Here is a 17,255-nt window from a genome sequence, read left to right as displayed (position 1 = left end):
CACTGCCTCTATTATGCATTAAATATAATGCACCTTAACCCAGATGAGTCCATTTTTAAACCGCAATGGCACCATTTTAAAGAGTAATGTCTAAATAAAATAAATGAAAGGTTTTTAACTGCCCTCTTTCAGCAAATCATAGAGAATTAATTCATTTAGATCATAAAGCAGGTTAAGCCAATTAGACTTATTTGTCAATTTTCGAGTTTGTGAATGTTTTTCTTATACAAATAAATTCACATTTTGAATGCTTGCTTATTTATTAATAAGTAAAACTCATTTGAATAAAAAATCAAATATCTTGAAGTTACGAGTATACAAACTCGAAAATCTTGAATTGAAAATATGGCTTAACTTTGTGTAGGACAACACCCATTGACTTCTACATAAACTCACAAGGTTTTAGATACTGAAGTTTTACATTCGAGTTTGCAACTTTTTTCCCTTAATAAATATCAGACATTTGAGTTTTGAACTATAATTCTAATTTAGTGGGTTTCAAAACTTTAATTGTGGGAAAAAATTCAAACTAGGTGTTGGAGGAAAAACAAGAGGTTCTGTAGGGCAGTATTGCAATATTTTATATAAACAGATAACAAATTTTATTTTTTGCTCTCTCCTGAAATTGACTACCATCTGTGGAATTTACAAAATGCCTTTACAAAATGAATTAATGTTCTGTTAGAAAGACTGAGTTGTAATGAGGACTCAAGTGGTATTTCACAAACCAGCAAAGTAAGTCGAGTACCGGAGGAGCGAGATCTCCCTTGGAGATAATCTGTGCTATTAACTCCCACTTGCGGTCACTACTGGCATGGTGGATTAGTTGTTTGCGCAGAATATCACCGACAGATACGCAGATAAAGCCAAAGTGGGAAGCCATCTTTGTACTCTGTGTTCCCTTTCCACTACCAGGACCGCCTGAGGAACAGAAAATAGAAATCAACTTAGAACTTCTTAAGTGAATTATAGGCAAAATATGCATTTAAATCACAAAGATTCTCCAACTCACCAATAACAAAGATGATTTTGGGTCTCTCCCTGTTAGGGTCAAAGACATCATATTCCTGGATGAGACCAGAAGATTCTGTCATGTCTGAATCACTATCAATTGAAAACTGTGACTGGATGGGGGGCAGACGTTCATAGCGCCGCATCTGAGGAGCGGGGAGGCCTTCTGAATGAACAACATTACATACAGGAAAGCATGTATATTAGAGACAGTCCAAGTAGGTGGATATTTTAAGCTGTAGGCTTATAAACTGAATACTAGAAAGGTCACTGTTTTTAGGGGTATTGGAAAAATTTTGAACCAGAAAGGGGGGGCTTAAATAATGGGAACAAGAAAAAAAAGAGTTTGAAGAAAAGTGAAGTCAAAGAGGGAAATGTAATGGAATAAACATGGCAGGGAAGTTGGAAGTAAATTCAGAATATGGATAGGATAGAAAAAAAGAAGAAAGGAAAATGGTGGAATAGGTAAAATATGGACTAAAGAAGATGGAAAGGGAGGGTGTAAGTAATGGGAAGATTAAAAGGCTGAAAATATGGGCTAAAAATATGGTAATATGGTAAAAGAAGAAAAAGAAATAGAAAATACCAAAAAGAGAAGGAGTACTTTGACTAGAAGATAAAGGCTTGCGGGAAAAAGTGAAGTAGGAAAGGGGGAGAGGAAGCAATGGAATGTGGAATATCAGGTGTAAGACCCTGTTTTATTGAAAGAGTGGGATCCAGCAAAGCCTGATCACACATACAACACATTTGTGGATGTACCAATTCAACCCAATATTTGAATAAGTTAAGCCCAAACACATATGTTAGCTTCACAGGAAGTACATATTTTAATGTTACACAAACAACACTGGATTGGTATGAACCACCCTGTTTGGCATGTTACTATTAATCACAGCATTTAAAAAGAAAAATACATTTTTATTAACATAAATCAAATTTAAGAGGCAAAATTGGTTAAAAACACATACAACACATAAAAACATCAGCAGCAACATAGTAGGGGCCCCTCACTCTGAATTTTCAATATTATATATTAAAGTTCCACAGGTATATGCTATATAGAACCAAGGATATATATATGTAATCCTCAGAAATATAACTCCAATACAACACCACATACTGAAAGCACCATTCACTTACTTTCGCCACATGCAGGTACGCTATTGGATCATTTTTTTTTCAATAAATACATGGCCAAATATATTACTTTTTGTTTCATTTGTTTAACTAGGTTTTCTTCATCTACTTTAAAAACTTGTTTAAAAATCAGATGTTTTTTCCACAAACTTAATATATATCTATTTATTTTGTATCAGAAGAAAGTATGCCGCACTCGAAGGTCTTAAGGTGCAAAAAAGGATTTTTATTGAACAGGTGACTAACGTTTCGGCTGTCTATGCAGCCTTTTTCAAAGTGTATATATTTATTTTGTGGTTGGTGTACCAAAGAAATGTGTCACAAATGTGAGTTTTCCCTTTAAGTTCTCCATAGTGGGAGATGTAAGTGTCAAGGGAGATAGTGTTAACAGAGAATGTTGTCTCTATTTAAAGAACTTTGCAGTCTGATCCGAAAACCTATAGTGTTCTGGAAAGAACAGTAGACCAGGTGATCCATTCCACTAGTTCAGCTTACATATTGGAGCTCACTTTCCACAGGAAGTCTGTCCTAAGGAAAGGTATTTAATTGTAAAAGAACTCCAAAAGGGATTGGGGGTGCTGCCTGTCACGGCAGAGAGAGCCTTGACAAAGCGACTGAGATTGAGAAATTCCCCAAAGAAGTATCCTGAGTACAGGGGTGGCGCCAATCATATGTGTTTTTATTGGTAGTCCACAAGGGGCCCAGTTTAGTGCACAGTCGAGGTGCACAGTCAAAAAAAACATATAGCAAAAAAAACAAAAAAAAAACAAGTGGCGATATAATATAATATGGTTTATAAAAACTTTAAAAAAGTATTTTATTCAATAAAACACTGTTCTCCAGCGTAATTCTATAAAAAACATATCAGGCAAATAGTATTTTCTTTCATATCCTCAGCAAACGTAAGGTGGGTCAGCTTGTTCCTGATCCTGATTGAACAGACTGTTACCTGCACACTGGGAAAAGGCTATTTGCCTGATTTGTTTTTATAGACAACAGTGTTTTATTAAATAAAAGACTTTTTAAATGTTTTTATAAACCATATTATAGGTGCTCGCCACGTTTTTTTTTTTTCTTTGCTGTTTGAGTATCTGGGAATCTTGTGCCTCAGAAAGGCTGAGCTGCCTAAGCTAAAAACATTTCTTTTTTTTTTTTTTAAATAACGCATCAAAGGTGGAATTTGAATATAGAGAAAGAGGTGGAAGCAATACAGACTTGCATACTTGAAAAAATACTTATGTTTGGTAAGGACCAGCACTATCAAATATAAAAACAACAAAATGTCTGTATTTCACATACCACTTGTGCCCAATGTTTCAGTCCACATTAGGACCTTTATCAAGGATAACAAATAGTGACTTGTGCAAATCTTAAATACCCATAACCCCTGTGAAAATGATGCCAAAATGAGATGAATGAGATATATATATATAGTGTAAGGAAGTAAATGAAGACTAGCAGAAACTAAATAAGAATAGTAAGAGGTTTTGTAGGCTATGGAAAGTGGGAAGATACCAGAAGGCAAGAAACGATGGTAGAGAAAAATGAATAAACAAGAATGTGACAAGGGTGGTCTAGTGGGTCGGCAGGGATGGCCGGCATCATCTTCTTTTAGGCATGCATGCGCGCCCGTCTCCTTTTTGACGCACACATGTGCACATGTGTTCTTTCGTCCGGCGTGCACTTCTGTCATTTTGGAGCAAACTTCAAATATTTAAAGGGTTTACTGTCCTGTGTTCATTGCCCAACATAGGTCTACTTCCTGATAGTTCCTAGTGTGTTCTTTTTGTCCACATACACCTGTAATTTTAGGCCTCCCCTGGTTACATAAGCACAATCCCCAAATTGACTGGCTGGCCAATAAGATACTTCAATGGGGAAGTGATTGTCAGAGATCATTGCGGACGTCTTCTTTAAAAAGGGCAGCTGAAACCCTTCCTCCGCACAGGCCCGATGATTGTGCCATAGATTTAATTCCTGGTTCCTCTCCTCCTCTTCTGAGACTCAGGCTATGGAGGAGTATATTAAAGAAAATCTGGAAAGAGGATTTATAAGACCCTCCTCTTCTTTGTAGAGAAGAAAGATGGGTGTCTTAGGCCATGTATTGATTATAGAGGTCTAAACAAAATCACGGTCAAAAATCGTTATCTCCTTCCCCTGATTTCTGAGCTCTGATAGAGTAAAGGGAGCTACTATTTTCTCTAAGCTTGATCTAAGAGGTGTGTATAATTTAATATGAATCCGGGAAGGGGACGAGTGGAAAACGGCCTTTAATACCCGTGATGGGCATTATGAATATTTAGTAATGCCCTTTGGTTTATGTTATGCCCCTGCTATCTTCCAGGAATTGATGAATGATATTTTCCATGATCTTCTTGGCCATTGTGTAGTAGTATACCTAGATGATATCCTGATCTATTCAAATAAACTGTCTGATCATTGTACCCATGTTCAGGAGGTTTTACTTAGATTAAGGCAGAATCACTTGTATGATAAAATTGAGAAGTGTATTTTTGAAGTCTCTTCTGTTCATTTCCTTGGGTATATTATTTCCCAGAAGGGCCTGGAAATGGACCCAGCCAATGTTCAGGCTATTCTAGATTGGGTCCAACCCTTGTCTTTGTGAGCCATACAAAGGTTTTTTGGTTTTGCCAATTATTACAGACAATTTATTAAGAACTATTCGATGCTTGTGGCTCCAATCACTTCTCTCACTAAGAAAGGTGTTGACCCGAGTATTTGGTCAGAAGAGGCCTTAGCAGCCTTCAAGTTTCTAAAAGAAGCATTTATGTCTGCTCCTGTACTCCTGCATCCTGATTCTACTCCTTTTTTTCTGGTAGAGGTGGATGCTTCTGAAGTTGGGGCAGGAGCAGTCCTATCTCAGCGTCACCCAGTTACCAATAAGGTTCACCCTTGTGATTACTTTTCTAAAAAGTTTTCTCCTACGGAGATGAATTACGATATAGGTAATAGGGAATTATTGGCCATAAAATTGGCATTTAAAGAATACAGACATCTCTTGGAGGGGGCTAAAAATGTGTTTACAGTATTCACAGACCATAAGAATCTCTTATATATTGAGTCAGCTAAGCGCTTAAATCCTAGACAGGCCAGGTGGGCATTAATCTTTTCTCGTTTTAATTTCATTATAACCTTTAGACCTGGAGAAAGAAATGTCAACGCAGATGCCCTGTCCAGAAGCTTTGACTCCAACCCTCGAAAGAAGTGTAAACCTGACCCTATTATTCCTAAGGATATGATTGTAGCAGCCCTGAGTCTGGATTTACTTTCCTCCTTGACTGAAGCCCAGGTTAACTCTCCTCCTAATGTACCCCCGGGGAAATTATTTGTTCCAGAAAACCTTCTTGAGGCAGTTTTGTTAGAATCCCATGATTCTAGAGTATCTCAGCACCCAGGTCGCAACAAAACCTGTTCTCTTCTGTCTCGCAGTCTCTGGTGGCCAACTTTAAGACAAGATGCGGGAAATTATATTGATTTGTGTCCAGTTTGCCAACGCTCTAAACCTTCCAGATCCTTGCCTTAGGGGCTGATACAGTCACTTCCTATTCCTGAAAGACCATGGACTCATATTTCCATTGATTTTAGTGTGGATTTACCCCCTTCCAAAGGGAATACTATTATATGGGTGGTAGTAGACAGGTTTAGTAAAATGTCTAATTTTATTCCCCTTCCCACCCTCCCATCTGCAAAGTCGCTTGCTGAACTCTTTGTATCCAATATTTTTAGGATCCATGGTGCCCCTCTAAACATTGTCTCTGATAGGGGGTTCAGTTTGCTTCAAGGTTTTGGTGGGCTTTTTGTGCACTGATGGGTACAGGTTTGTCCTTCTCCTCTGCTTATAATCCGCAGACCAATGGCCAGACAGAAACGACAAATCAGTCTTTAGAACAGTACCTCAGATGTTATGTCTCCAGTAATCAATATTTATGGGCAGATTTTCTTCCATGGGCTGAATTTGCATTCAATAATTCTTCTCATTCATCCACTGGGGAATCCCCATTTTCTGTTGTTTTCGGTTATCATCCTCATTATCTACTGCTTCCTCTGATGTGCCCGCAGTTAATTCTTTGGTTGATCATTTTTCCAAGATTTGGCAAGACGTTCAAAATTCTTTATCTTCTGCAGTAGCTGTCCAAATGAAAGCTTTTGATAAGCATCAAAAAGTGTCACCAGAGTATCAGGTCGGTGATAGAGTCTGTCTTCTAAAAATGTCCCTTTGAAAGTTCTGTCTGCCAAATTAGGACCCAAATTTATTGGCCTTTTTTCTGTATCTAAAATTATCAATCCTAGCACGGTCCAGTTACAACTTCTTCTTGAACTCGAAATTTTTAACTCTTTTCATGTCTCTTTGTTAAAGCCTACTAGAACTGTTTGGCAGAGGTCTCCTCCTCCTCCAATATCTGGCAACCTGAATATGTGGTACAGAGGTTAGTGGATTCTTGTCTCTCCAGGGGTAAATTGCAGTATTTGGTACACTGGAGAGGTTATGGTCCTGAGGAGAGGTCTTGGGTTCTGGCTTCTAATGTTCAGGCAGATCGTCTTGTATGTCAGTTCCATGCTAGGTTTCCTGATAAACCTAGGGGTGCGGTGGCCCCCTCTGGAGGGGGGGTAATGTAATGATACCTGGTGGTCTATTGGTTCTGCGGGGACGCCCGCCGCCTCCCGTACGGGGACACATGGTTTGGTTCCCTTGCCTGCTCAGAACTCTCTCCTTGGGTCTCTCACTATAAGTCCTGGCGGCATCCAAGTAGCGAAGGGCTCCTCCCAATGTGAAAGGCAGCTGTTATAGGCAGAAGCGTGAGCCGTGACTGGGCCCTTGGCGCCTGTTCTGAGTTCTGGGATACCGACTGTGACACCATGGTAATTTGAACAATGTGAACACAATTGCACAGACATGGACTGAGAAAGGCAGGACAGATAAATAGATGTGACAAAGGAAGAAATTATAAGAAAATGTTAAAGTGGCAGAAAGATGAATTAGTCAAATGAACATACTTTGGTAATAGAGTAAGCAAATAAAAATCATTGAAAGACTAAAAGAAGGAAGAAAGGAAACTAAGAAAATGAGAAATTGTGACAGATTATACATCCCTAATCCCAAACTGTTGTCCTCCCTCACCTGCCCTGTGTGGAGTCTTCTTTCCCTGCCCTCCATTAATGGGAGGTAGATTGCGGCTTAGGAAAGTGTCCCACTGAACCTTTTCTGGCCCTCCTATATCCCGGACCTTTTGCAGGCACATTTCCATATAGCTGATAGGGTCTTCTGGCCTATAATACATGAGTCCGGTCAGCAGGCTCTGGAGAGACAGAAAAGTGTCAGCCAGTTAATGACAATAGTCATAACAGTCCTATGTTTAGAACTGCTATCAAAAAGGTACAATGAACAGCTCACACACAGGACATACATGTGCAGGGATGGATAGATTGGCAGACAAAATCACTTCTCTGAGAATCTCCTGAAAGTCCTGAAACACAGAAACCCTTGTTGCTGATGAGTTCAGGTTGTGTGCTTATGAGTTCAGGCTGTTTACTGCATATTTTGATCAGAACATCTGGCCCTTGGATAGGATGATCTTATAGGAAAAAGGGGCCCCTCTCAAACTAGGACAAGTGTGGACCCCATCTTAGGTGTGAAAGTTAACTAAATTAATGTCAAATCCGAAGGTCCAAGCTGTACACAGCCCTATACAGTGAGGAACATACGTATTTTAACACCCTGCGATTTTGCAAGCTCTCCCACTTAGAAATCATGGAGGGGTCTGAAATTCACATTGTAGGTGCATTCCCACTGTGAGAGACAGCATTTAAAAAAAAAAAAATCAGTAAATCACATTGTATGATTTTTAAAGAATGTATTGCACTGCTGCACATAAGTATTTGAACACCTGGCAATCAGCAAGAATCCTGGGTCTCAAAGACCTGTTACTCTGTCTTTAAAAAGTCCACCTCTACTCCACTCATTAATCTAAATTAGTAGCACCTGTCTGAGCTCTTTAAAGGGGAAGAAAAGGTAAGCGATTCAAGTCACTTGGGGGTGCAAGTCATCACATGTCCAGGCCCGTCTGAAGTTTGCCAATGACCATCTGGATGATCCAGAGGAGGCATGGGAGAAAGTCATGTGGTCAGATGAGACCAAAGTAGAACTTTTTGGTCTAAACTTCACTCGCCATGTTTGGAGGAAAAATAAGGATGAGTTGCATCCCAAGAACACCATCCCTACTGTGAAGCATGGGGGTGGTAACATCATGGGGTGCTTTTCTGCGAAGGGGACAGGAGGCCTGCACTGTATTAAGGAGAGGAATAATGGGGCCATGTATTGTGAGATTTTGAGCAACAACCTCCTTCCCTCAGTCAGAGCATTGAAGATGGGTCGTGGCTGGGTCTTCCAACGTGACAATGACCCGAAGCACACAGCCAGGATAACCAAGGAGTGGCTCTGTAAGAGGCATATCAAGGTTCAGGAGTGGCCTAGCCAGTCTCCAGACCTAAATCCAATAGAAAGGGAGGGAGCTGAAACTCCGTGTTGCTCAGCGACAGCCCCGAAACCTGACAGATCTAGAGGAGATCTATGTGGAGGAGTGGGCCAAAATCCCTGTTGCAGTGTGTGCAAACCTGGTCAAGAACTACAAGAAACGTTTGACCTCTGTAATTGCAAACAAAGGCTTTGTACCAAATATTAACCCTGATTTTTTCAGGTGTTGTAATACTTATGTGCAGCAGTGCAATACAAATACATTCTTTAAAAATCATACATGTGATCATCATGTGATTTCCTGAATTTTTTTTTTTAAAAGCTGTCTCTCAGAGTGGCAATGCACCTACAATGTGAATGTCAGACCCCTCCATGATTTCTAAGCAGGGTGTTCAAATACTTTTGTTCCTCACTGTATACTGCAAATACTTTTTCAAACTTGTACTTTTGTCCACCACCTCTAAAAGGGCTTCTTTTCCTGCATGCCCAGAATGGCAATCTGTGGTTCTAGCAAATGCCAGAGGGGCTGCTATAAGAAGCCATAGACATTATTTAGCGGGCTGGTTGGGAGCTTTTTGGGCCTCTGTGTACTTGAAATAGCAGGGCCTATTTTAAATTCCAGTCCAGACTTGTTATTCTGGTGTCACAGGGTCAATGCTCTACCCTACAACCAGGTCTAGACTGGAAATCTGTGGGTTCTGGCAAATACCAGAGGGGCTCCTGTAAGACGCCATAGACCAGGGGTCCTCATACTTTTTAAACAGGGGGCCAGTTCACAGTCTGTCAGAGTGTTGGGATGCCAGACTATAGTTAGTGCTCAAACTACAGCCCCCCCCTGCCCCCGCTGTGTCCTTACCCCTGGTTACTACCTGTCTGCCTCAGCGTGGACCTCGGGCCCAGCGCATCACATCACCGGGTTTACCCGGCCTCTGCCCCCGCTGCATCCTCACCCCTGGCTACTACCTGTCTGCCGACACTAATGACGCAACATCATTAGTGTCGGCAGACAGGTAGTAGCCAGGGGTGAGGATGCAGCGGGGGCAGAGGCCGGGTAAATAACCTTGGGGGGCGGGGGCATAATTTCAGGACACCTGCCGTAGACAGTCAATATTTATTGGACTGGGGCGGCTCTGTGTACTTGAAATGCCAGGGCCTATTTTGAATTACAGTCAACTTATAAGGGATTCATTGTCCCTAATAACTGTGTACAGGGCTGCATAAGGTTATAAGTATTGTGACCAATAAAGATTCAGCACTGCTGTGATTTCAGTACAGCCTTGTTTATAGGATTCATAAGCTCTTAGGAGCTTAGAATCATGAAATTGGTACCTTAAATGAAAATGTACAAGCAGTAGAATGCAGTCATCTGAAAAGGCAACAAATGCGCAAAAACTTATAGGGAAGCTATCATAAATGGGAATCTGCTTAAAGAAGGAGGAAAGGTAAAAACTAGGTAAGGTTTATCAGAAAGGTCTATGTAAATACAGCCATAAGCACTCAGAGAAACGCTGCACTGAGTCCGCTATCAAAAGAAACACAGGATTTCTTGTCTCCTTTTTTGTAAACATGTTGTTCAGGTGTCTGACTTCTCTCTCACAAAAATCCTTAATTCCTGAGGCCAGAGTCTGCAGTTCTCTCCTCTCTCTCCTCTCCTGCTCCCCCCTCCCATAAGAATTCTAAGAACTCCTTTATCTCTCCCTTAGGAATGTGTGATCTGAGCTATAATGGCTAGACTGCAAACAGGAAGCTATTTAAAATGGCAGCTGCTGTCTTAAGTAAAAGGAGAAAACTTCTAGGGCAATGCTTTCTGCACAATAAATATATTGTTCTAGGTGGCACTAATGTGGCAAATCTATTGGCAGTAAAATGCCAAAATGACTTTCTTTTACCTTGGCTAAGCACTTACAGGTAGCTTGTGTTCTGATCAGAGAGGAGTGGGAAACAGGGTCGGACTGGGGGAGGTGCCCCCGCCATCCATGTCCACTGCCGCGCTCCGTCCCCCAATGCGCCCCCGTAACCCCCCACAGGGGCCCCCTCCCCATAAGTGAAACGCATTAGGGGAGGACACAAGCAGCCGGGGAGCGGCAGTAGGCATCGGGTCTGGGCCAACATGGCCCACCGGGTTTTTTCCTGGGGTAAAAACATTCTTGACTGACATCTAAAGTTTAATCCCCACCTATCCATCTTTTCTGATAGAAAACCTGGAAAAGACTGAAGAAAGTCTAAAAATTCAACCCAATTCCCCCTTACATTATCTGACACTTTCCATCTCACTCAGCTGACTCACTAACAAACACTTTCTTGGTTATTTATGAGAAAAAAATAAAAGAAGACACATTTCACTTGCTTTTTTTGAGCAGCAGCAATTGAGTTATTTAGCACAAAGGCCCAGCAATTTGAAACAAACATGCCAAGTGAGCTGGCAGGTGAGGTGGGAGTTGTAGTTAAACAACAGCTTTAGGGCATCCACTTGCACTTTTCCATAAAACTACAATTTGCCTTTTATTTTAACTAACTATAAATAAATGTTGTCGGAACAGTAACTTGTGCTACTGTTTGTGCAATAACATTGTAGTCATTCTTTGTATGTATGCAAGCTAATCGATAACAGAAATTATGGCCATTTCTTAAGAATACAAGAACTGGCTATAGCCTACTACAGACTGACCAGATGGGCCTGATTATACTGACTAATTAAGAAGCCTGAAAGCCTGGCTAGTCAGTCTACAAGAGAGCTCTGAGAGACCTAGAGAGGTGTCTGTGAATCCAACATACAGGAGTCTATGTGCCTGTACACACACAGTTGCCTGTGCAGTGGTCTGTAATATTGCTGCAAGTGATGTGTCATTGACACTGGTATGAAGGAAGTTTCTTTTATACACTCTTTATAGCTGTATATGGCTATTGAAGTAAGATTTGTTTCTGCATGTGTAAATTCCGGGAGCGTGAATGGCAGCTGATCGAAGGCTGCTGGTGAACAGCACAAAACCAAAATGTACTGTTATATGTACAAATCAGCACCCAGCCAAGCCCGGCTCCATTCCTTTACTTTTCCTTTGTATGTTTGCTGTTTAGGGGTGTGGCCTCATGACATGCCACAGCAAATCAGCTTTCACTCTGCTCTGTCACTGATGCAGACCAGGGAGCCAGAGATTCAGGACGGTGGGAAATGGGAGGCTGCTTCAATAATTAGCCATAACTTTGTAATGGTGCAAAATTTTTAAAAGCCATAAATTGTCAAAATGTTTGCCTAGACTTTATATTTTCAATATTATAAAAACATTTTTCATGAAAAGTGATGCACAGGCATAGTATTTGATATGAATGCACTTGGGGGAATTTAGGAAGGCAGTGCCTGCCCCACGAAGGAAGTAATCCCTTGAACTTTACAATATACATGTAATTATATAAATATTAATAATGTCATTGTACATTTAGAGACAATTTATAGTTGGGGCTAGGGAAACTGATAAAGGGGAAAAAAAAAACATTTTCCCCTTAGTGTCTGTGTCCTACTGCCCTTTTACCTGCTGTTGGTGCAAGTCCATTTGTTGTTATAGTTAATTAGTTAGTTACATTGGGTTGAAAAAAAAGTCCATCAAGTTCAACCCTTCCAAGTAAACCCAGCACATACACAAACCTATACTGACCTATCTATACACTCACATACATAAACCATATATACCAACATTAATACTAACTGTAGATTGTAGTATCACAATAGCCTTGGATACTATGCTTATAGCGGCTTCACTGAGGCTACAGCCTTTTTGTTAGGTGGATGGGGCAGACAAATTGAGGCTTCTCCAACCTATCCTTGTACTCTTCCATCACCTAACTTTTGACCAGCAGAAAGCATGGTATCTGGTACTTACAGGGTGAGTGTGCCCCTTTTTATATAGGATTCAGCTGTGTTAGTGTTACCACAGACTTCATACATTGGATGTACTCTCAGAGCTTTTAAAAATCTGACCTTGGGCAGGAAATGGCTAACCATTTTTTCCCCAGGTCCCAACATTAAGACATTTAGACTGAGATGCAACTAGGATATTCATGTTCTCGGTGCAAGCCAAACAAGCTATGAGAGAGTATTTTCCTATATCCTTTGTGAGTATGCATTCGCAGATACCCTGGAGAGCTTATTTATATGGAATCAGTGTGCTGCTTCTGGGTGGGTGGTACAGCTTTTATTATTATTATTATATGTCTTCCCTTCTTTGTGCTAATTTCTTTGTAACTGCTTACAATGTCTTTGTAACCACTCACGGTAATATCCTGCAATGCTATATAATGCTCTTTCAACAGGCAGGCCTTAGCATTTTTCTGTTCTGCATAAAAAGAACCTAACACAACAAATGGGATTTGATTTGCCTGAAGTATATATTATTTTGTATATATTAAAGGGGAAGTTTCCACCTCAGAAATAATGTCAGTGTCTTATGAACTAAAGGTGCCATTTATGCCTAGATTTGGCCAGGCATTTCAACTGTACTGCCCTATCATGTGGACACATGTGGCACCCTGGGGGTAGTCTGGACCGACCAGACTCTAATGTTCTATAATTTTATTCCTATTCACCCTTTTATTGAGACAATATGGGCCATTTATGAATGCAGTACAATTTTTAAATCTATCTATCTACAGTGGATATAAAAAGTCTACACACCCCTAATAAAATGTCAGGTTCCTGTGCTGTACAAAAATGAGACAAAGATAAATCATTTCAGAACTTTTCCCACCTTTAATGTGACCTATAAACTGTACCACTCAATTGAAAAACAAACAAATCTTTTAGGTGGAGGGAAGAAAACCAACAAAAACTAAAATAATGTTGTTGCATAAGTGTGCACACCCTTAAACTAATACTTTGTTGAAGCACCTTTTGATTTTATTACAGCACTCAGCCTGTTTGGGTATGAGTCTATCAGCATGGCACATGAAGCCATTCCATTGTTGATGTGGATGTATGCTTTGGGTCGTTGTCATGCTGAAAGATGAAGTTCCTCCTGAAGTTTCTAACAGAATCCTGAAGGTTTTGTGCCAATATTGACTGGTATTTGGAACTGTTCATAATTCCCTCTATCTTAACTAAGGCCCCAGTTCCAGCTGAAGAAAAACAGCCCCAAAGCATGATGCTGCCATCGCCATGCTTCACTGTGGGTATGGTGTTCTTTTGGTGATGTGCAGTATTGTTTTTGCGCCAAACATATTTTTTGGAATTATGGCCAAAAAGTTCAACCTTGGTTTCATCAGACCATAACACCTTTTCCCACAGGCTTTTGGGAGACTTGAGATGTGTTTTTGCAAAATGTAGCCTGGCTTGGATGTTTTTCTTCGTAAGAAAAGGCTTTCCCCTTGCCACTCTCCCCCATAGCCCAGACATATGAAGAATATGGGAGATTGTTGTCACATGTACCACACAGCCAGTACTTGCCAGATATTCCTGCAGCTCCTTTAATGTTGCTGTAGGCCTCTTGGTAGCCTCCCTGACTAGTTTTCTTCTTGTCTTTTCATCAATTTTGGAGGGACGTCCAGTTCTTGGTAATGTCAGTGTTGTGCCATATTTTCTCCACTTGATGATGACTGTCTTCACTGTGTTCCACGGTATATCTAATGCCTTGGAAATTCTTTTGTACCCTTCTCCTGACTAATATCTTTTAACAATGAGATCCCTCTGATGCTTTGGAAGCTCTCTGGGGACCGTGGCTTTTGCTGTGGGATGCGACTAAAAAAATGTCAGGAAAGACCAACTAGAGCAGCTGAACTTTATTTGGGTTAATCAGAGGCACAAATGATGGCAGGTGTATGCTGACTCCTATTTAACATGATTTTGAATGTGATTGCTTAATTCTGAACACAGCTACATCCCCAGTTAGAAGAGGGTGTGCATACTTATACAACCACATTATTTTAGTTTTTTTGGTTTTCTTCCCTCCACCTAAAAGATTTCAGTTTGTTTTTCAATTGAGTGGTACAGTTTATAGGTCACATTAAAGGTGGAAAAAGTTCTGAAATTATTTATCTTTGTCTCATTTTTGTACAGCACAGGAACCTGACATTTTACCAGGGGTGTGTAGACTTTTTTATATCCACTGTATCTATCTATATGTTCTATATCTCTTGAGCTCCCCTCAGAGCTCCCTTGACAAAGGCATTTGAGCCGAAACGTTGGAGTATTCTCTCATTCAAAGTATCTGCCTTCATATCTTTTTTCAGTTTTTTTCACAGGGTGGTGTTGATTTGTTTATTGATGGATATTATGATGTTTTTTTAAAAAATGCAATATTGTTGCTACATAATGACCTGATAAATAAAAATGTCTTTTTAACTATTGTACCTCCCTGAAATATTTTTTCTGGTGTGCAGGGTTTAGTTGAGGGTTTTGTTGGTGTATATAATCCTCTTATGGGGGGAATTTTAAAACCCTAGTACCTGGATTTTTGTATATGCATATTTATATTTTTTGGATTGTTTTTAAAGGGCAAGTGTACCTTAGCCCAGAGTGCCCTAAACTATTCTAAATTTTGTACATATATAGATGCACAAACTGGAAGCACTGAGGGGAATAGAAAAAACAGATGTATTAAAGGTTTACCTAATCCCCCACATCAATTCATATCGGTTCATCCTGATGACAGTTCAAGAAGATTCAAAACACACTGATGTGGAGGATATTGTAAAGTTTCAATAAATATGTTTTTCTATTCCTGTGTGTCCTTCCAGTTTGTGTATCTCTCTGGATAGATATAAAATGCCTTTACAAGTGATTACATAAATATTTTTTATTTATTTGCCAAAAAGTGCACAGCTTTTTTTCACAAAAGTTCAGTAAGCAAAGCTATCTGTGTGATCAAATGCCTGTGTACCAGTACATAAATACTTTAGTGTAAAGAACTTTACCGCACTCTCAGGTCAGTATCTATCTATCATCTATCTATCTATCTATCTATCTATTTATCTATCTTATCATCTATCTATCTATCTATCATCTATCTATCTATCTATCTATCTATCTATCTATCATCTATCTATCTATCTAACTATCTATCTATCTATCATCTATCTCTCTATCTACCTATCTATCATCTATATATCTATCTATCTATCATCTATCTATCTATCTATCTATCTATCATCTATCTATCTATCTATCTATCTATCATCTATCTATCTATCTATCTATCTATCTATCTATCATCTATCTATCTATCTATCTATCTATCTATCTATCTTCAGTATCTACACACTTACACTTGTTCTCTCTCGCCATCTCTCTTTTTTCTTGTGTTTGGCATGATTTGTTTGTATATCAGTACAGAGTTATGATGTTGAAGCAGTTCCCAGCTCTTAGGATATGATACAAAACATAAACAGTGAATGGCAAAACTGAGGGCTAGGTGGTGGGCAATATATGGAAGGCTAGATCCATGCAGACACTGAGGGAGAATATTGTGATGTTCAACTGTTCTACTGCTGTTTAACTACAATTCCCAGAAACCCCCAAGGTGCTAAGAGGTGTTAGTGGGCAGTAAGTTGAAGATCAATGTAAAAGTTAAATACTGAAGATCTATTTATTTTATTTATTTATATTATATTGACTGTACTTACTGATATAGGGATACTGACTGGCACTAATGCCTAATTATAAGATACGGACAGGTCACACATATATTTATATGTGTGTATATACAGCATGTGTGTGTGTTGATTGATAAGATAGAATAGAGGGAATGTATGTGGAAGGAAGATAAATAGAATGATTGCATATGATATGGATGGATGGATAGATATAACAGATTGAGACAGATAGAAGAGAGAATGCATTAGGAATAGATAGAGAGACAGAGAAGAGGATTGCTAGAATAGGTTACTGATAGATACTCCATACACCGTGATACTGACCCATACTGATGGAGATGGATAGTGATAGACGTTTCAGGATAAGGGCTCTGACAGACACAAATGCTCAGGGACAAGGGTATATACATATATGTCCCTCTCACATCTGTACAAACAAACTGGGCGCTAACGGACAAACAGCTCATGTACCTCGAAGAGCCTGGGGATGTGCCTGTCCGTCAGGTAATCCTTAGCCTGGCTGGTGTTCATACTGCGGCTCCGGGCAGTCCCCGGCGGTCTATCACTCTCCGGTCCCCCAGTGCGAGTCACTGTTGCTCTGCCGCTCCGCCGCCTCCCCTTCTGCTGCTCCTGCCGCCTCCCCCTCGCTGTCTCCCCTAAGTGCCAGTTCTTCCACCCGCAGGCTTTCGTGCTGCACACACACTGGCAGATACAGTACTCGCACGGCGCCACCTAGCGGCCGCAAACCTGCCTCTCACTCTCGTCTGCTGCAAAATATCCAACCGGGAATTTATGGCGATGGGCACTGTCCGCAAGTAAGAGCGCTACACACTAATGCAGTTGGTATTTTGTGCAGGCCCGGATTTGTGGCGAGGCCACAAAGGCCCGGGCCTAGGGCGGCATAAACATAGGGGCGGCATGCCGCCCCGCCGCACGCAAATTTTTAAAATTTTGCTCCCATACGGAGCAATGGGGACCTCTCCCCACTGCTCCGTATGGGAGTTTTAACTTTGGCGCATGCGCATGCGCGTTAGCG

At 40.4% G+C, this 17,255-nt stretch overlaps 1 protein-coding gene across 1 annotated transcript in view; it reads right to left on the bottom strand.

Moving 5' to 3' along the window:
• ak1 (adenylate kinase 1) overlaps positions 1-16,908 on the bottom strand; it is a 61,912-nt gene extending 45,004 nt beyond the window's left edge. The window contains exons 1-4 of the mRNA XM_031890357.1: positions 16,691-16,908; positions 7,289-7,466; positions 1,013-1,177; positions 749-921 (exon numbers count right to left, since the gene is read on the bottom strand). Of these exons, the coding sequence (XP_031746217.1) occupies positions 749-921; positions 1,013-1,177; positions 7,289-7,466; positions 16,691-16,750 (576 nt within the window). The 5' untranslated portion in view covers positions 16,751-16,908. The remainder of the gene's footprint in view (positions 1-748; positions 922-1,012; positions 1,178-7,288; positions 7,467-16,690) is intronic.
• Positions 16,909-17,255: the final 347 nt, after the last annotated feature.

The sequence above is a fragment of the Xenopus tropicalis genome, chromosome 8 (genome assembly GCF_000004195.4).
Source record: "Xenopus tropicalis strain Nigerian chromosome 8, UCB_Xtro_10.0, whole genome shotgun sequence".
NCBI classification, from domain to species: Eukaryota; Metazoa; Chordata; class Amphibia; order Anura; family Pipidae; genus Xenopus; species Xenopus tropicalis.
The sequence above is the reverse complement of the archived record's forward strand: the minus strand, read 5'-3'. Positions and strand labels throughout refer to the sequence as shown.